The sequence below is a fragment of the Typha latifolia genome, chromosome 1 (genome assembly GCF_019914945.1).
Source record: "Typha latifolia isolate L0001 chromosome 1, TyphaL0001v2, whole genome shotgun sequence".
NCBI lineage: Eukaryota > Viridiplantae > Streptophyta > Magnoliopsida > Poales > Typhaceae > Typha > Typha latifolia.
Genome location: NC_133086.1, coordinates 7,059,751 through 7,080,328, shown reverse-complemented (window position 1 = coordinate 7,080,328; position 20,578 = coordinate 7,059,751). Strand labels below are relative to the sequence as shown.

The 20,578-nt window shown below is 40.2% G+C and overlaps 4 protein-coding genes across 7 annotated transcripts; 3 read left to right on the top strand and 1 right to left on the bottom strand.

The window, feature by feature from the left end:
* The first annotated feature begins 549 nt into the window (after positions 1-549).
* LOC140781358 (uncharacterized) lies at positions 550-2,434 on the top strand. The gene has a single exon (XM_073127302.1). It carries the CDS (start codon positions 873-875, stop codon positions 2,082-2,084), a length of 1,212 nt encoding a protein of 403 aa, XP_072983403.1. The 5' UTR covers positions 550-872; the 3' UTR covers positions 2,085-2,434.
* Positions 2,435-3,782: 1,348 nt separating this feature from the next.
* LOC140792398 (serine/arginine-rich SC35-like splicing factor SCL28) lies at positions 3,783-11,142 on the top strand. Of its 4 annotated transcripts, XR_012109751.1 has the most exons (9): positions 3,783-4,075; positions 5,507-5,584; positions 6,637-6,801; positions 6,901-6,968; positions 7,070-7,109; positions 9,703-9,865; positions 10,048-10,504; positions 10,611-10,784; positions 10,859-11,142. XR_012109751.1 is itself a non-coding variant. In XM_073143384.1 (7 exons), the coding sequence occupies exons 1-7, from the start codon at positions 3,903-3,905 to the stop codon at positions 10,866-10,868; spliced, it is 708 nt and encodes a 235-aa protein (XP_072999485.1). In that variant the 5' UTR covers positions 3,784-3,902; the 3' UTR covers positions 10,869-11,142. The 4 variants fall into 4 exon arrangements, 2 of the variants coding, with proteins under 2 accessions (XP_072999498.1, XP_072999485.1); XR_012109753.1 differs by lacking the exon at positions 9,703-9,865; XM_073143384.1 differs by lacking the exons at positions 9,703-9,865; positions 10,048-10,504 and having other exon boundaries at positions 3,784-4,075.
* An 846-nt stretch (positions 11,143-11,988) lies between these two features.
* On the top strand, positions 11,989-14,214 carry LOC140798622 (phosphatidylinositol 4-kinase gamma 8-like). The gene is made up of 2 exons (XM_073152555.1): positions 11,989-12,130; positions 12,282-14,214. The coding sequence occupies exon 2, from the start codon at positions 12,370-12,372 to the stop codon at positions 13,942-13,944; it is 1,575 nt and encodes a 524-aa protein (XP_073008656.1). The 5' UTR covers positions 11,989-12,130; positions 12,282-12,369; the 3' UTR covers positions 13,945-14,214.
* Positions 14,215-14,500: 286 nt separating this feature from the next.
* On the bottom strand, positions 14,501-19,659 carry LOC140783718 (uncharacterized). The gene is made up of 2 exons (XM_073130704.1): positions 19,479-19,659; positions 14,501-16,528 (listed from the first exon to the last, which is right to left on the bottom strand). Exon 2 carries the CDS (start codon positions 16,497-16,499, stop codon positions 14,604-14,606), a length of 1,896 nt encoding a protein of 631 aa, XP_072986805.1. The 5' UTR covers positions 16,500-16,528; positions 19,479-19,659; the 3' UTR covers positions 14,501-14,603.
* Between the last annotated feature and the right edge of the window lie 919 nt (positions 19,660-20,578).

Below are 20,578 nucleotides of genomic sequence, written 5' to 3'. Positions count from 1 at the left end.
GAAGAAAGAAAAAAAAGAAAAGAAAAGAAAACCCGAACAAAGTGGAAAAGAGACCGTTACTTCCCCGGCCCCACCCCTTCCGTTCCATTGGGTCAAATCGCAATTAGATATCGTGTCACGAAGCTAAATTATTGCCACGTAATCAACTAACCCTCGTTAAATAAAAATAACCTAAAGAAAAAGCCAAAAACGAAGCCCAATATAATAATATTGCCACGAAATCCGTCACCAAATACCATTAAAATAAATAAAAGAAAAAGGTTACCGCTTAACCAGAGAGTCCGTTTCCCTAGATATTGACACGACAAAACTCTTTTGACGGCCACGTGCCAGTCCACCCTCCTAAACCTAATGCATTGCATACATGTCGCGTGGCAAAACACGCTGACGTGTCGGTTGGCTCACGCGGGGCTCGCTGCCTGAGCTGTAATCCGAGCCTCCTTTCGCCCTTAGGCTCGGACAGCCGTTTGCAACTCCAAACCTACCTCCCATTAATATATAAAGAATAATAAATAAAATAAAGCTTTAGGAAAATACTGGTTAATAATAATAATACTACCAATAAGCGATATGCCTACTAGTCGGTAGTTTGCACTCCAGTGGTGGTATTCATTTCGCCTTCTTCCCCAAGCTAAAATCATGAGCGATTAAACCAAACACAAAGGAAGCGAAGATTGCAGAGAAAGAAGAAGTAAAGAGAAAGCCGAAGCTTCTCTTCCAAGCCTCTCTCTCTCTCTCTCTCTACACTCTCACCGCCATTAAAGCGTTCACGCCCTTCGCCTTCACGAGAAAGCGAGCAATTAGTCTTCACGGAGAAAGCCCAAAAAGCTCTATACCCCCTTCTTTATAAACCCCACAGAGCTCTGGATACGATGTGCAGAAGAAGGAGAAGAGAAATGGAGCTTTGGGTACCTCTCGTTGCTTTGTTGCTGCTCTTGTCTCGCTCGCCGTTGGCGTCGTCGATTCTTGACCCGGTGGATTTCTTGGCATTGCAAGCCATCCGGAAGTCGCTCGATGATATGCCTGGCTCGGCGTTCTTCTCCAGTTGGGACTTCACCGCCGACCCATGCGGTTTCCCCGGCGTCTTCTGCTCCGGCGACCGCGTCATGGCGCTCAACCTCGGCGACCCACGTGCGGGATCGCCGGGACTCACCGGTCGGCTCGACCCGGCCGTCGGACGCCTTTCCGCCCTCGCCGAGCTCTCCCTCGTCCCCGGCCGGGTCGTCGGTCCCATCCCCGCCTCCCTCGGGCTCTGCTCCAACCTCCGCTTCTTGGCTCTCAGCAAGAACTTCCTCTGGGGTTCGATTCCGACCTCGCTCTCTTCTCTCCCCCATCTCCGTACGCTCGATCTTAGCTTCAACCAGCTCTCCGGCGCCATTCCCCCATCTCTCCCTTCCCTCCCTTCCCTCTCCAACCTAATCCTTTGCCACAACCAGCTCTCCAGCTCCATCCCCTCCTTCCCCGATTCCTCCCCCCTCCTCCGCCTGGACCTCAAGCACAACTCCCTCTCCGGCTCAATCCCCAACCTCCCCTTCACCCTCCAATACCTGTCCCTCTCCTCCAACAACCTCACCGGCCGCGTCGATGCCGTCCTCCCCAAGCTCTCCCGGCTCGCCTACTTGGATCTCAGCTCGAATCGCCTCGACGGCCCCATCCCCAACTGCGTCTTCTCCTTCCCCTTGACCTCCTTGCAACTCCAAAGGAACGCCTTTTACGGCCCCGTGGTGCCGGAAGGGGAGGTGGGAGTGGAGTTAGTGGATTTGAGCTACAACCGGCTCTGGGGCCCGGTGTCGCCGCTGCTGGCAGCGGTGGGCCGGCTTTATCTTAACAACAACAGGTTCACCGGCGAAGTCCCGGCGAGGTTGGTCCAGGGGCTGATGGGCTCCAGCGGCCTGCAGGTGTTGTACTTGCAGCACAACTTCTTGACCGGGGTGGAGATTGGGCCGGCGGCGGCGCTGCCGATGGGTTCGTCGCTGTGCTTGCAGTACAACTGCATGGTGCCGCCGGTGGAGGCGCCGTGCCCGCTCAAGGCCGGGACGCAGAAGACGCGGCCGGCCGACCAGTGCCCGGAGTGGAGGGGATGAACCTGACCCCGGGAGGCGGGGCAAAATGGTAAAACGGCGGATAGAAACACGAAAAATCGATAATATGCCTTTGTTATTGTAATATTCTTTTAATGGTTATTAATTTGTTGTTAATGGTGGTAATTCTTTTTTGTGTAGTGGGGGGAGTGGGATATGAATAAGGCCATAACGGGGGAGTGAAGTGAACATTTTGGGGGTGTTGGGGTTGGTTGGTTCTTGGATTTTGATCAGATGTTGTTATATATATATATATATATATTTATATGTATTTGTTAATTTATCTAATTAGTAATGTATAGTGGTGTTATGCTTTTGGATAATGGAATGGAAAATTGGATTTTGCTCATAAATATTATTATTTGTATTTATCCATTAATATTCTCTATTTTTCTAATAGAGCCTTGCCGCATTAACTCTAATTATATATTGCTTAATGGAGAAAGCTTAGTAGCTTGGCTTAATAGCTCGATAGTGTAGTTGACTAAAAAGAAGCCGTTCGGTCCGGTGGTGCACCGATTTGGGTTTAATATAAATCGGTTTAATATATTAGCTAAATTTTGATAAATTTTTTATACTTTATACAAGAGAATTGATATTTTGTCTAATTCATATGTATCATATATATATATATATTGTTTGATTAACATTTGTCATCTTTTTGCATGAATTTCACTTCAATTCCTACTGCTAACTACTATTTTTTAATATTAAACTATTATCCTGCTAATTAGGATATTTCACCTATATTTTTATTAGAGTACTTATTTCTAACAAGTGTCCGAATTGTGTTTAGAATCATTGCCCTATTTTTTAAAATTTATATATGTATCAAGTTGTAATCAAATGATTATTTCAATGTTATTCATATGTCATCTTCCTACAATATTAGGAGGGAATTTATGAGAATTTTTTGAGACAGAAATTATATAAAAAGGTTCATATAAATTCGGTTTGATATTTAAGTTTTATCGACTATATTTATATGTTCCTCGTGTTGGATTTGTATCCATTAATCCATATCACAGTGGTCCTATAGATATTGATATAAATTTCAGAGATATAAAAACTAAAAACTATTTATTATTTTAGAAAAATTGAGTATGTGTTATGCAAATAATACTAAAATTTAATCTATAAAATATAATTGTAAGTTAGTCATTTTAAACTCATACTAAATGATAATTTTTTTTATTTTTTTCATTTGTGTGTATGAATATATATTTTTTTCCATTATTATTTTTTGTAGTTACCATAAAAGAGGAGCCCTTTTTAATGAAAAAATTATTTATTTTTTGAAAAAGAGTGGAGAAAGGGATGGGATCATTTTACTTGTTTGAAAAACAAAATAAACTTCAGTTTGAAGTCCCTTCATTTTTGAAAGGATCAGAATTTGTTAGTTAAATTGATAAATTTTAATCATGTATGATAAAAGTAAAATTAATTTGAAAGAGTATTTAAATTTATATATTATTTATTTATTTATTTATTGGGACTGGATTTGATTAGAAAAGAAAAAAAAAAGTTAAAAATGTGTCTAGTTATTGAACTAGGTTATGACTTATGGGTCCTGACTCCTGACTCCTGACCCCTGAACTCAAAACAAACAGGTCATGTCTGTACCCGAAATCCGACCCGACCCGACCCGGTATCACGCTCAATAGGCAATAACCATCCTTGTTTGTAATCGGGCACGAATACCCCACGCTTCTATTTTATTAAGTTTCTTAACTCGTAAAAGCGCTTTATCTCTCGTCTTCCCTCTTACTCCGTCTAGGGTTTCTCTCTCTCCATCTCTTTCTCTCTCTCTCCTAGGGTTTTATGGGGAGGTACCGGAGCCGGAGTTACAGCCCTCGCCGGGTCAGTCGTAGCCCGCCTCGTCGGAAGCGCTACGACGACCCTCGTGAGCGTTCTCGCGGCGGGGGCGGCCGTAGTTACCGCCGCTCTTCTCCGCCATCCGGCCTTCTCATCAGAAACATCGCCCTCGACGCGAGGTATTATCCTTTGACCCCTCCTCCTCCTCATCCTCCTCCTCCTCCTCCTAGGGTTTGATTTATCTTCTGTCTTTGATACGTTCTCACTTTATATCTCCTTACCTCTCCTAGTGTTTCGTTTTTTTTTTTTTTTTTTGGTTTATTTGTTGTTTCTTATCTTTTGTTGATGCTGTTGACTACTATAGTAAGAAGTTTGGGGCATCCTTTCACCAGTCTACTGTTTCGTATGTGAATAACTACTCATTTTACTTGTTTGAGAAGAAGAGAAACTTCTTCAGTTTGAAGTCCCTTCATCATTAGAAAGGATCAGAGTTTGTTACAGAATAAGAGCCTTTGTTCTACGAATCACCCATAAAAAAACATTATAATAAAGCAACGGTTATAATACTTTGCATTTATATGAAATTTTATACATAAGAACAATCAAAAGAAGTTAATTTGTAAGTTCTATATTATACATCAGATATGGTATTTCCAATTGAAGACAAACATGGCTTGTTCTTCATATTGAACGCTTAAGGGGCAACTTTGGCTTATCACTGGCACTTTAATGCAATGACCCTTTTATTTTCACCTCAGATTTATCACAAAACTTGCTTGATGAGAATTATCACCTACAGATCTGCCACAATTATTATCTTATTGTCCAGATAATGACCTCAGCTCTGCTCCCTAGAGTGGAGATATTTTGCCTGATATTCTAATTTTCTGCCCTCTGACTCTTTTCACTTTTCAGAGCATTTGTATTGTTATCCTTTCATGCTTGCTACTGTTTACTTTGAAAGAGAGAACACTAATTTCCTTTGCTTCATGCGAGTTTTATTTTTTGTTTTTTTCAAGTTAACTACTTCTCTTCTTAGTACCACTTGAAAGAGTTAAACAGAATGGCTTTATGAATTTGAAAAATAAATGAATTCACCAATAAATTATTGGTTTTCTAGAAGAATTAGATCATTTGACATGTTGATCCAAAATGAGTTTTGGCATATACCTATAACTGCTGGATTCAGATGAATTCTCATTGGTTATTGCATCTCCTAACCTTTATACTTTTGCAACAGAAACATGGAAAATACACCTTTCGCTTTAAGTTCTCCTTTATTATTAACTGTGTTAAAGCTGATCACATTTCGAAAACACTAGAAAAGAATTTTTGACATGGAGTACAAGCATTTGTCTTTGTTCCTCCCATGCAATCAAAATGATAGTTGCAAACTTTATTCTTTCAAAGAAACCTTTTATTGCTATTTACTTGGTAAGACTATCTCCCCCCCTTCATGCGCTGTTGCTATTTCATTTTACTTGTTGATTTTGTCCATTGTGTTATGCTCTTTTGGAATGCCTGATTTAAGGCTAGGAGAACATTTTGCTCATTCTATTTGCTATCTTATGATTTCGTTTTAATTTTGATGTGGCTTTCTCCATATGCAGGTCTGACGATCTTCGTATTCCATTTGAACGCTTTGGTCCTGTGAAGGATGTATATCTTCCGAAGAATTATTATACGGGGTAATTATTCTGTTTGATGTCAATTGTGTGAGACTTGTTCCTTCAGTTATCAACATTGTTGCATGTCAATTCTTTTGATTTTATATAGTTTTCATCTTTTCTTTTTACTCTCACTCTTTTCCTATCATATAATGCTTCCTTGTTCTTATAGCATATCTTGTTTGCGGATGAATACAATGTAAAATTGACCAACCATTCTAGATGGGCTTTTGGTTGCTCTATAGTAAATCGATGTATCTACATGGCAGTAGGGGTGGCAATCGAGACGGGTTGCCCGGGTTTGGTTAGATCATTATAATGCAAATACGAACATCTCTCATTTATTAAACGGGTCAGAATTTCTAAACATGGATATGACCCTGTTTATTAAATGGATTACACGGATCATAATTGAGTTATTGGGTGACAATTTATTCAAATTTATATAAGTTATTTGGGTTATAAATAAACTTTTTTTTTATGTTATAAGTGGGTTATCGTATCATAAACATGTTGACGGGTTGGGTTATTAATGAGTTAAACAGATTGAGATAATAAACACGAACATGACCCGTTTAATAATCAGTTTAGAGAGGTTGACTTGTTTACGAGCCGAATTTGATTAGATTGAACCTAAACCTGTCTAAAATCCGGGTTGCCGTGTCGGATTATTAGATCAAGTTAAGTTTTGCCATCTCTACATGGCAGACATGCTCACTTGAGACGAAATGACATGGTTGTTATATATGTAAACACACATACACACACTACTGTTTGCTTCTAAAATTTGAACTGTAAAGATAAGTTAGACAATTATACCTGTTAAAAGACCTATAGACTTTATTGAGAGTTGTTCTCTTGGTAGTTGGTAGTTTTGTTATTGGTCGGTAATCTGGCCTCCATCGTTTGGCAGGCTGGTATGAGTTTTTTTAGCATTGTTCTGGATGTACGGTGGACATTGCTATAGGCACCTATTTTAAAGTGATCATCACCATTATGCTTTGAGTTTATATAAGTTATCAGAATCACAAAGACTTCTTAATGATCCATGGTCTTGGGTGCTATTCTTATAGGGAGCCACGAGGCTTTGGCTTTGTGAAGTTTCGTAATGCTGAAGATGCAGCAGTTGCCAAGCAGGAAATGAATCATCAAGTTATAGGCGGGCGTGAGATTTCAATTGTATTTGCTGATGAAAATAGAAAAACCCCCAAAGAAATGCGTCTGAATGCAAGAACAAGGTACTCTCTAGCTGATTTTCAGTTCCAATCTCCATATATTTGGTGGATGAAACTGACCTTTTAAGTAGCTAGTTGGTTAAATTATTGTTGCTTGTGCAGTGATAGACACAATGGAGGAGACCACAGAAGGCGATCCCCACCAAGATCACCTCGGCGACGTCACCGTTGTTAGTATTTTGATTCATCTTAGTTTGGTTTTCTGGGGTAGAATTTGGATTAGATTTCGTTTCTTTGAACTTATTCTCTGCTATTCTTTCTCCTTTGGCAGCATATTCACGTTCACCTTCTCCTCCGAGGCGTGACTTAAGGTTTGATGTTATTTTCTGCCTTTTGTTATTTGCTTACCTCTGAATATCAGATTTACCTGCAGCTAACAGTTACAAGCCAAATATGTTGTCCCAATTTTATTATTAGGGAAATTTTTTATTTCTCTCTGCTCCCTCCTTTTTACGTTATTTTTGTTTCAACCCCTTACTAGACCTACAATAAAAGGTACGGTCGGTTTAGTCAGGTTAAAAAAGAAGGGGGCGAAACAGAAATAACACAAAAAGGAGGGGGCAAAATAAAATTTTCCCTTACTATTATTATTATTATTATTATTATTATTATTATTATTATTATTATTATTACTATTATCGTTTAGTACCTTTTTCAGCTAGTATTGTGTTATTTGAAATTGAAGATGGAATTGTATTTCCTCTAGTTAGTTGCTGAGTTACAAAAGCATTTCATTTCTAGTGATTATGATAGAGAGTTTCTGACTTTGTTATTATCTTGGCCTTGTGAGCTGAATTGAACTACATTTTGAGCAGCTAAGAAGATTTCTATCTCTATGCTAGAAAATCACCATGATGATTTCACCTTGGGCCTTTGACAACTGAGTGCCCTCATTTCTCCTGTAAATCAGTGAATTTCATGATAATCTTTTAGGGCTTGTGTATTTTCAGTCTTTATATGTTATATTGATATGTGGGTGGTGCCTTTATGTGTACATGAATGTGTTTCATATATTTGCTGGACAAGCAGAGTTTGGGACTGACATCCTTATGTATGTTGCAAGTTCTGAAGTAGGTATATTGATTTTGATGTTCTTTTAAGAAAGTAGAAGGATTTATGACCTTTTGGGCTTGCAGATAAATTTTATATGTTTAAGGAGCCTCTATAGGGTCACTTTTTTGTGTTATCTTTGGCGAGGCTGATTATCCTCTTGTCTACCATCTTGTTGTGTTATCCTTTACGTTGCTGTCTTCACCATTATTTTCTTAATTTCATTGACTGCTTTCATATAAAGGATCATCAAAAGATACTTCCTTATTTGTTATTTATGGATGTACAACCGGTGCTAAGTGTGCATGCTTATGAGGATTTAATTGGGGGTGTCAAACTGAACGAGCGGCTCAGACTCGACTCAGCTAAAGCTCGGGCTCGACTTAGTTGGCTTGAGTTGAGTTGAGCCAAAGCCGACCCGTTCAGGCTCAGCTTAAATATAATATTTATTAATATTATATATATTAGTATATTATATATATTTATTTATAATCATTAGATATTTGATTCAATAGCTTAAGTGGTCTTATTTCTATCTAACCCTAACCCTAGGTCTAATAAATTGTTTTTTCCAACAAACCCAACCTCCTCCGTCGACTAGGAGGACCGACTCATCCGCCTCTTCTGGTGGCCTCCTCCGTTGATTCGGCCTCCTCATTCTCTTCCTCAGCTTCCTCATCTGGCCTCCTCCATTGGCAAGCCGTCATCGCCTCCTCCGGTGGCCTCTTCATCCATTGACAAGCCGCCGCTGTCTCCTCCTTCATGAGCTCCTGTCCCTACCACCACCTCCTCCTCCTCCTCCTCCAATCAAGCTCGGGCTTGGTCTAGCTTGGCTCGAGTTTAGCTCAAATTGAGCTAGGCTGAGCCTAAACATCAAACTTGGCTCGAAATTAATTTCGAGCCAGCTAAAGCCGGCTCGCTCAAGTTCATCTCATTTACACCCCTAGATTTAATTTTGTACTGCTGGGTGTTTGTGGATCATAATTAACTGCATAAGCTGGAATGAAGAGTTTAGGACTGTTCAGATGACTGAACCCCTATCTGTTGGGTATGGTTGGGCCAATCATTTTAGAAAGAGAATGGGCCTCTTGGTATTTGTGAGATTTTCAGATCATTTCAGAATGAAATGAATTTTCTTATTGTTAACATTCTAGAATTAAATTTAAAGCTGACTACGACCTCTAACTTACAAGTTAAGATATGCTTTATTAGTAAAACTAAAATTATTAGCCTTATTAGTAAGGTATCAGTGGAAGTTTTTTTTACTAAAGGGCTGTTTGGTATCATGTATATGAAAAAACTGCATTTACACATATATAGTGCAATATAAAAATCAGTTTTTAATTTATGGATCTCATAGCATATCCTTCCCAAGAGCCAAGTTAGGTTCTAATGCACTAATGCACCATCTTGACAAACACTTAAATCTTGACAAACACTTTAATTAAATGAATGTCAAAATACAGTCTCTCAACCTATATAATGAGAAGGAAAAAGGGAAACCTGAGGTTTTTTTTGCTTATGTCGTTTTCTCATTTAACACTATAGTTGTAACACCTTGAAAAACACAAAATCAAATGGCCTGTAGATATTTTCCCATTTGCATATTTTTTTAAGAATGCTGCTTTTGGTTTGTGGTACTGTAACTCAACTTACCCATATTTTTGAAACTGAGTTACTGATATATCTGCTGGTTTTGTTCTTTGACATTACATGCGAAAGTGCTTTTGTTTTTAGTTGCTCCTGCATACTGGAAATTATCTAAATATGCTTTAAATCTTTTGTAGAAATATGGAAAGGTAATATGAATGGAGTTCTTTTGTAATATGTTATTTGCTTAATCATTCTGGACAGTATCCTGAGCCCAGGAGACGTGAATGACTTGGTGGTGTTGCTCATTCAGATCATTAAAGTGAAAAGAGTTCCTAAAGAAAATTGAATCATAGTAAAGACCAAATATAAAGTGACCCAAAAAGATATGGCTAGTTGCTCTCTTACTGACCCGAAAAGATGATTGGTCAGTTGCTTTTCTTATCTTAAAACTATTCAAGAAGCTTTTATTAGTCCAACTTCAAGAACTGATTATATAGATTGTTAAATTAATTGCTTTCCATAGTGATTTTCTTTTCTTAACAAGTAGGAAAACTGTTTCATTCTAGTGTTCTGAATCTTATTGGTTTGGTTTTGTATACTATCCAGTTAAGAAAGAATCTAGAGATTAAAAAGTCAAAAGAGAATCTTGATCTCCAGAGAGACAAAAGAGAAAGTATCATGATCTCCAGAGAGTTGGAGCCCTTTCAAAGGCCTCCATTGCTAAAGATAGTGGATATTCTTGACCAGTTCATGCTACAATCGGATAAAGATAATGTTGCCTAAGAAAGTTTGAGCAAAGAGTTGTGAAGTGAGCAGATGCTGTTGAATCATCAACTACCCCCATTTAGAGCATTATTCATGCATGTTTCAATCGAAGTACCATAAAATTATTGGAGTTAAAGATGGGATGGTGCAGGTAAAAGTATACTTTCATCATCTATTTTCTGAGTTGGATAGTCTCCAGACAACAAGGCCTTTGCACAAATTTGACTTGTTGATACGATTCTTTAACTATTTGCTACCTTGAAAGTGCAACATATATTCAGTGTAGGAGCTAATTGCTGTAAGTTTACCCAATTTGCAGAATCTGGCAATAAATATGTATATACTTGCTTTAAAGAATCTTCACATTTTGAATGACTTTGTGTTTCTTCTTCTGTTGTATGCAGAGACAGGGACAGGAGCTCACGTGATGAGTACTTATCTCCTCCAAGATCTATCTCACCAGCACGGGATGAGAGGGATTATCGATCAAACCGTCGATCTCAAAGTCCTTCCAGAGATCACCGTGGCCCCCCTCTGCAGGAAGATGGCCGGAGCCCTTCTCGTTCTCGTTCCTACAGGTTCCTATCTTTTCTTTGTCACATTCTCTGTCTAGCATCAGAGATTCTCATTGTTTTATTTTACTGTCATGCAGTCCCAGGTGAAGGACTTGTTCAGATTGCGCGGAAAAGCTGCTGCACTGGTTGGAGGCATGTTTTCATTGGATGGTCATGAAAACTTTAATGTTTCAATAGAAGGGCTAGAGAATTGGTTTTGGTAAGGTGAACTTGAGATACTTAAAAGTTATGCATCTTAGGTGGATCTTGTAATGCTTCAATGTGATAGTTTGTTTGAATGGTATACTTTTTTCTTTTTGGTGATTTGATGTAATCATATCTGTGGAGTGTTTTAATGATACCACCCATTGCTGCTGCGAAATAGTGATGCATGTTGGTTTACTCTTTTATCAGATCCAAGGATTTTACATGTTTACACTTCTGTAGGGTTTTTATCAGATCCAAGTATTTTATATTTTATGAAATTGTTTAAAATTAATAGAATTCATTTGATGGAGAGCAACTTTATAATGAAAGTGATTTACTTGACAAATAAATTACGTGGCTGGTTATTAGACAAAAACTATTGTAGTATAGTAAATAAATAAATTTGGTAAGAATAATTGATCGGTCAAATACTCTCAAAACTTTTGTTTCAATTTTTAGAGTAACTGCGTTCATTTTTCAGCGCAGATATCGGACTGCAACTGGCTCTCCGTTCTGTGCGGTTGACGGAGACAAATTGCGGATAACCTTTTTTATTATTTTTTATTATTTGAAATGATTTTTGCGGATAACCATTTGACTCGAGAAAGTATATCACCACCCATGCCATAAAGCAGGTCTTCTGCAGCCCCCCCAATGTAGGAACTTCGTTCAACTACTAGGTAAAATCAGTCAAGGGGTTGGCGAGTACCCTATCTTGCCATATATAGGTGGCGAGTTGAGGAATTCTCCCAGCCCAAATATATAATACAGACTTGCCATATATAGGTGGGGAGTTGAGGAATTCTCCCACACTCTCTCCTCCTCCTCTCTTTTGGGTGGTTAAATTGGGAAGAGGGCCAAAAGGAAGGAGGAGTTATAGAGGAAGAGAGAAAGAGAGGAAGGAAAAGAGGGGTGGGCCCCTATCTTGGCAAAGGAAAGAGAGGGGAGGGAGGGGGGGGTTCGAGGAGGAAGACGAGCAACATCGTAGCATATCTCTTCTCAGTTCTCACTGCTCCATTTTGTTAGATCCATCCAATTTGTTTTTGTTTTCTTTTTATTCCAATCCCATGCCTTCCCTTCTTTCTCGTCGTCGCTAGCGGTTCCTCCCGACGTTTGCTTCTACAGTTCACGATCAACCGTTAAGTCCAAACTAACAAATTAAGGTATGAGATTTTTGATAGTTTAAAAAGTCAATTATACGTTGAAAAAGATGGGCAATCTTAGTATAAATTATCTCTATGTTTTAACTAATTATAAATCAATTTTATAATTATAATCTAGCCTTTATATATTTATATCCTTCTTTCTTTGCAGATGATGATGACGACCACGACCATGAAAAATAGCAACTACTTAAACCCCTCTAAGTTAAAAAATACTTCAAGGTAATACTACCACATGCATGCCTGCCAACTCCCACCACCACCACCACCGCCACCTAAGCCCATCTCCGATGGCCGTCGCCGTCGATCAAAGTCATAGCTTCAAACCCCCTCTCTGGACCCGCCATTGCCGTCTCCGCTCTTTAACTCACCCCGACCACTCCTTCCTCGACTCCTCCTCCTCTTCCTCCTCCCCTGTCCACCGTAGCTTTTCTACCCCATGCTTCTCCTCCTCCTCCTCCAAGCCCGACGACCGCCCGACCGACCAAATCGCCCGCGTCGAGATCGTCTGCGGCCGCCGGGCCACCGGCATCCACGCGCTCGTCGTCGAGGCAGCCATCGCCCTGGCCTCCGGAGCGCAGCCGGTCCCGGCCGCTGCCAGTCTCAGCAGCACGTTCTACCTCCGCAACCGCCACGGCGAGAGCTTCGCCGTGGTCAAACCCGTCGATGACGAGTCCGGGACGCTATCCCGACAAGGCTCCCGTCACTCCGGCTTGCGTGAAGTCGCCGCGTACATCCTCGACCACGACGGCTTCGCCGGCGTCCCGCCGACCGCCCTCATCAAGATACCTCCTCGCGCGTTCTCCGACGCGCCGCAGATGAAGAGCATGGCCTCCATCCAGCGCTTCGTGCCGCACGAGTTCGACGCCGGCGAGCTCGGCCCGTCGCGGTTCTCGGTGTCGTCGGTGCACCGGATCGGCATTCTCGACGTCCGGCTCCTCAACATCGACCGCCACGCCGGCAACATACTCGTCAAGAAGCACCCCGCCGTCGATGGGTACGGCCACGATTCGGCGGCGGAGCTCGTACCGATCGATCACGGGCTCTGCTTGCCGGAGTTCCTCGACGATCCGTACTTCGAGTGGCTCCACTGGCCGCAGTCCTCCGTGCCGTTCTCCGAATCCGAGTTAGCATATATATCGGCGTTGGATCCATACAAAGACGCCGACTTACTAAGATCGGAGCTCCCATGGCTAAAAGAGTCATCTGTAAGGATACTAATCCTCTGCACCATATTCTTGAAGACGGCTGCTACGGTGGGCCTTTGCTTGGCCGACATCGCCGACATGATGACGCGAGAATTCTCGGCGCTCGAGGAAGGGCCGAGCGTGCTGGACACGCTCTGCAAGAAGGCGGAGGACGCCGTTACCAAAACAGAGCACCACTTGCTAGGATCATCGCCGCCGTCAGACAGGGATAGCGAGGGTGGTGAGGATGGTAACGAATTCCAGTTCGAGATGGAGGAGTTGTCGGAGCGCGACGCCGATGATGCGTTGGATATAATCCCATTGCTGCTGGGGAGAAAGGGTTTAGAAGACGAGGTTTTAGTGAGTAGGTTGGGCGAAGAGGGATGTGGCGGGAAGGAGGAGGGTAAGGTTGGAGGGATGAGTAAAAGCGTGAGCTTTTCGGCAGCTGAGTTGAGCTACCAGGTTGGGGGAGGAGGAGGAGGGAGCGGGAGGATGTCGTTTAAGGGGTTGAGTGAGGAAGAGTGGAGGGAGTTCTTGGAGAGGTTTCAGCAGCTCTTGCCGGAAGCGTTTGAGGCAAGGAAGTGTGTGAGGTTGAAGCAGAGGTTGGGGACTTCATGCAAGTTTTAGGAGGGGGAGAGAGAGACTCCTTGGTGTTGAAGTGTGGCATATATATATATATGTAATTCGGTGTTAGGTCTTGTTGTACTATATGACCTGAAAGCCAAGAAGAGATAGGCTTGGGCAGCCAGGTTGAGGAAATTATTTATTTATTTATTTTCTTAAGACTGTCCGTGTTCGTTTTGTAGCGTGTGTAATTTGTAAACTAACTCACCAGCGAAAGCTTATCTGTGTTTAATGGTCGAGAATAAGCTTTTGGAAATTGCATTTGGTGTATAATGCGTTTTAGCTCTTTTAACTTGGGTGATGAGATGTCTAACTTCTTGCTGCGTTTGTTGATGATTCATTTTGATCTTAGGAGCGCCTTCATTTCCAATATCGTGTGATTAGTTTGTTCAAGACTCTACCTCTTTCTCTCTCTCGCCTGCAAGTATGTATTCGAAAGGACTAGTATTTACCATCAGTTTATGATAACGATTTCCTAAATCTATGTTCAATTACTCCCCGCAGGTCCGGCAAAGGTTAGAAGGATATAGCAATGCATTCCACATACTATATCATTCTCTTGATGAACAGCAAGGAGGCCAATTTTCCATAAAACCCAGAGATAATGAACTTTTCAACAGGATGTGAAAGAAAAACAAAGAAATCAACCGTGACCAGCTCCCCTACAGGGGAGGGTGGGTCACAAAGTTCCTAGAAGCCCTAAAGAGATCCTTCTCAGAGAAGGGAGAAGTCCATTCATGAGACCCAGCTGAGAATGAGGAATCTATAGCAAGGTTGCTATTCCGCAACCCTGCTATATTGATATCACCTGCATTCATTGCATGCCTCACGGCTTTCCTTCCCATAAACATGGTTGACCATGTGTCTGATAACAGATCACTCTTTATTGATGGCATCAACAGCTTCGTGTCTAGGCTCCAGTCAATGGAAGTGTAGTCGCATGGCGTCAATCCACCAGTACTCCAATCAACAGGTGATGAAGCTGATCCTAACCTGGTGAAGAGTCCAAGTGATGACGGCACAACAAGTGGAGACGGTGATGTTCCTGCATGAAGTGCGCCGCCCCAACCGGATGTAGCCAACTCTATAGGGTCTGAGATAAAATTTCGGAGATGGTTTTGGTGGGCAAACTGCTGATTAGTAGAACTGTATAAACCTTGATTGGGTAAGCTGTGCCCCAAAACCCCATTAGGCACTTTTATCTGACTAGACATTCCATTCGAATACCATCCGGCAGAAGCTGGTGGTGATACACAGCTACTGAGGCTTGGTGATGGGACTCGCTGATTGGCATTTATCGACTGCGGACGTTGCATTACAATGACGGGTTCTCTCAATGCATTAGTCTTAACTCCATTTCTTTCCATCATAGACCATGCATCTGACTTCATTGGAGGCACTGCAATGGATGGGGATGATGAGGATGAAACCAATGATGTAGAATTGGCGCTCAACCACCTCTTCTCTAATGGAGCAGCAACTTGCTGTCTTCCCCCTTCTGGTTTAGGAGGCATCCTCCTTAAAGAATGCAAGTTTATGTTTGCCAGTTCCTGAGGCACAGCTCTATTTATCTGAGTCGTTGCATGGTAGAACTCTCGTTCATCTCTTTGCAGTTGACGGGTTTCCGTGGAAGCAACCTTCAATCGAGCTCCAGCAGATAGGTTTGGAGCAGACATGACCGACTTATTGTTCAAACTACTCAGATTGAAACAACTTGGATCACTTAATTCTTCCAACTTTGTTGGCGCAGTCGCTGATTCTTGCTTTTGTACCTTCAACACCTCTTCCACCTTCGTCAAATCACCCTCACAAGCAACTACAGCCCTTTCAATCTCCTGTTTTGTGCACTTATATTTTACCTCCATGTCAGCCATCTTTGCAAGCTCGTCAGTTATATCAATTTTTAAGTTGGTACCACAGTGCACATTTTCCTCAACCAGCTGTTTACTTTCCTCAACCACTTCAAACAGCCATGAAATGGACTCCTCAAGCCGACCCTCATTCTGCATAAGAGCCATAGTTGCCTGCTCCGAGGAGAAACCCATTGATACAAGCTGCTGAGAAAGTGTCTCCAGTTTCCTAGACATGAGATAACCACTGCAACGATCATGCAACTCCTGTGTGCGCTTCTCCTTCTGCCTTTGGTGCTTCCTCTCATTCTTTTGCCGAATCTTATCCCGCTTGTCAGTGTCACATCCAGGAATAGACTCAACTCTGTGTGCACTACTTGCCTTTTCCTTCTGATCTTCAGACTCTCCAGAGCAGCTACCATTGTTGGAAGCAGAGTCAAATTCCACTGTAGTACCAAGTGAACTCACAGAATGCTCCTCTGATTCATCAATAGTTCTAAACCTGCCATTATTTTGGGTCACCAGCAAAGAGACAGGTCTTTCTTCAAGGGTGTGGAATGTACCAGAAATTGGATTATATGCACTTGCAGGTACACCATTTCCACTGCTAGCTGATGCTGGTGATGGTTTTGAAGAAACCCTAGGTTGTTCTTTACCTTCCCTAGCAGCTGAACGATCCTTAGACTTGGATTTGACTACTGGAGACATCTTTACAGTAGGCAATCACAGGAACACACCTGCAATAGTTTGGGAAAAGATGCTTATAATCTATGACAACCATCCAAGTTACTTAGTAGATATGGTATATTCAACTTATGTAAATCCATAGTCTATATAGATCAATTAAGAACACACACATGTTAAACAAATATTTATGCAGAAAAAAACAGAAAAAAGAAAAAAAGAAAAGAAATGCAAATCGACCAGTAAAATAAGAAAGCACAAAGCAGCCTGCAGAATACAAAGCTTACAGAAGATTAATGTGCAATTGTGCATGTTCATCCAATTCACTTCTTTCTCCCTTAATAGAAATTGCACATATTTGTTATGAACTGAGGTAAAATAAGAAACTTATGAAGGAATCAGAAAATATCAGAATAAGGTCATCCGGAAATAACTTAATGGGACACAAGTTCAATTAACCAGGCAAATATCGGATATTGTACCAAATACACAGCACATGACACGCTACAAGGGGTAACATCCCACATCTTTAAAATAACCCATGCCCACTGTAGTTCATGACAAAACCCTTGCCTATTCAGAATCCCAAGTAATTTGTTGGATTGTTTTCCTAATTGTTTTAGAACTAAGACGCAACCCTCCCTTCTCTTGAAAAAAAGGAGGGGGACAAAAAAGGAAACTAATAGCATCCTTCCCCATTTCTTTTAGGGAACAAAAAGATTATTGTCGAGGATCACTCAAGTTGGGCACCATGAGAGAGAAGGAAAAAAATATGGAGGTTGCTTGAGGATTCACAAGCAAAGGGAGCGAATGGAAGATTATTGTCGAGGATCCCTCAAGTTGAGCACCCTGGAAGAAGGAAAAAGTATGGAGGTTGCTTGTGGTTTCACAAGCAAATGTAGGAATTTATAAAAGTAGTTAAATGACACCTTAAGCATGGTTTTAATAATTTTAACACCTACAAAGACAAGTTTGTCTATATCATCTAGGAAGGCCAGTTTGTCTATATTGATGCATGAGTCGTATTTTGGAAGTACTACTTGTAGTGATCACGTATATGTAGTGTTGCTTTTGAAATTTAATAGTAGTACAGTTATGCAAAAAATTTAGTATCATCTTTATGGTTAAGTAGAAAATAATAAATAATAATTTAAGTTATTCTTTATGTTTAGAATTTTTGGACGTACTAATTAGTTACACTATAAGTATATATGCTTGCCCTGTAATAAATGACTTGTAGCCTTGAACTTCTATTGGCCTGAGTAAAGGAGTTACCTCAAGTGAGTAGTACAGTAATGCAAAAAATTTAGTATCATCTTTATGGTTAAGTAGAAAATAATAAATAATAATCTGAGTTACATTAATTTCTTTATGTTTAGAAATTTTGGACGTAATAATTAGTTGCACTATAAGTATATATGCTTGTCTTGTATAAATGACTTGTAGCCTTGAACTTCTACTGGCATGAGTAAAGGAATTACCTCAAGTGCATGTGAGGTACTACCATAGATATATCACTGTGATATTTGCCGATAGAGCCAAGTAAACAAGTTTATTATTTTACTAGCTCTAACAATAGGGTATAAGTAGCATCAAGTTCTAATATTATCTCTTAATCAGTATGCCCTATGGAAGATATCATTTAGTTAAAGTCCTACAGTAACTGATGTAAATTGTCATTTCACTCGTGTTGATTCCCTACTTCACCACAAATATAATTTTCCTACCGAGTTGTGAGCTCATTAGGCACTTTAGTGTCAACATTTTCATATATCAAAAGATTTGTATATGTTAGTGAGACCAGAAAGATAGAATCATAACAGAATTCTTTTTGGATATTGTTTTTAGAGTTATGTAAGAGTTAAGGACTTCATTTTTAGGCATGAAAGAGTTATTCACTAAAATCTGTATATATTTATGAAGTTGTTATGGAGCAAATGAGCAATAACTGATTTATGTGAAAAATGTTTAGACAGAGGTTATGCTCACGTCATGGATCACGGTTAGAGGATGCAGATTCCCTCTCCAGGTGCAGGCATGACAGGAGTTCAATTAACAAGGCAATTAACAGGATAAGGTATCAAACATAAAGGAAAAGCTAAAAGGATACATAACCTAAAACTAATAATTTCAGTTTGTTTAGAACAAAATTTTACAGATATAACACACAAAATTAGCACAACTGACAACCCCAAACAAGTTAGCTGATATAGATTGATACAAAGCACTAAGAAGGAGAATGAAGCTAAGGCCATTTATGGAGGGAAATCTACGAAAAAATTCACCACTACAGTTAGAAAAGGAAGTAAATACCATTCATTTTCCTCCTATTAATTGTAAATTCTACTCGAATACAAGAAAATTGTTTGCTTTACCTGTGAGCTCACCTGATTTGATTGCTAGACTTGATCCTCAGTTTCTCAACTATAGAACAAGAATGCAAGTAATAACAGAAACTATTGCAACAAAAGTTGATTACTATCAAAAGACAGTAACTGCATAATTTAGCAAAAATAAACGACACCCATGATTAATTAAGCAAATAGACCTTACAAACAATAATAATTGAAGGTGACCTTAAGCTTAAGGAATCAATACATCGGTGATAAAATTAAATCTAACAGCCCCTCCGCCCATTCAACTTGCTTAATGAAGAAAGATTCCGACTTAGACAGGGCAAAGTGCTTATGGAGTCGAGACAAGGCTAATGAGGTAGCGCCTACTTGTTGATCTAATGTTGCTTCAATCCTAAACAAAACAAATATTAGGAATCCGTTCTCGAATTTTATCCAAAAATCGAAATTCCCAAGATTAGAAGCTCGAAAGAGCTAAGCAAACAACTCAGCAGATCAGACAGCGAGATCAACTGCCCGAATTCAGAATGAAACCAACGCGGAGATCACGAAATCAACAGACAAATCTCAAATTGACCCTACAAACAACCGAACGCAACGAGAGACCGCGAGATCAAAGGAGGAGTGAAGCTGCGACGCGAAGACAAACCTGAGTGGAGCCGAAATCGATCGGAATCCGAGAAATTTATCGGGCGAATCGAAGTCGTACGGGTGGATTTGGAGGCTGGGGTGAAAGAAATGAGCTACGCCGCGATGTTTCTCTACGGGCGCGAGGGGGAGTATCGAATTGGAGTTAAGAGGAGGAGTTCGAGTCCGATGTCTCTATGCCATGAACGGGGATTTGATCTCGGATAACCCGAGGTGGCAGGTCCACGTCGACAATTTCACTGAATGGGGATCTAGTAAGTTCCCGATGTTTCGTGTTCCAGCTCACTATGATAAATATTTGTCTAATCGAGTGCTCAGAAATGTCACACATACTATTTATCTTCTGGGACGTTTTTAATTTAATATTATTATACTAAAGAAACCTATTTTAATATTAATATTGAATTCAAGCATGGCCAACTTGAGTAGATTTGTTATCGCGATGAGCTTAGAGTAATATCTCAGTGTCATTTAATTTGATACAATAATTTAACGACGCACAACTTAAAATCTAAACTAGACAATTTATAATATCAACTAAAATTTAATAGGGCATCGGTGACTTTATATTTTAGAAGGAATAACTTTTAAACTAATTTATATTTAGCTTTCGGACTCTTAAATAATAATAAAAACTTTCTATAATTTTAAGTTTATCTGCCTCCACGTTGGAGAGAGGATGTACTCAAATAGCATGTTGGGTAACACAAAATTATTGGATTTTTAGATCACTTATATTCAATCAAATAATTTCTTCACTACAAAGTGGTTAGAAAGTTAAAGAAAATAAGCTATCAAAAGTATTTCAATTAGAAAGCTCTCTACAAGCTCTTCTCCATTCTTTGCTATAAATTATATTATAAAGATATTTCTATCCTCCTCTTTTTTTCTCCTCATGTCTCCATCTCTCTTTATCAGTTTAGATATGCTTACCTGGGTAGAATAAGTTATGATTGTAGGTGGATTTGATTATTAAATAAATTGTGATATATTTGGTTTTTTTGTATCATCTCAATTTTGCATCCAAATTTTGCACTTAAATTAATAGGTACGAATGAATAAAAATTACCATCCTTTAGTAGCCTCGTTCACTTGTGAAAT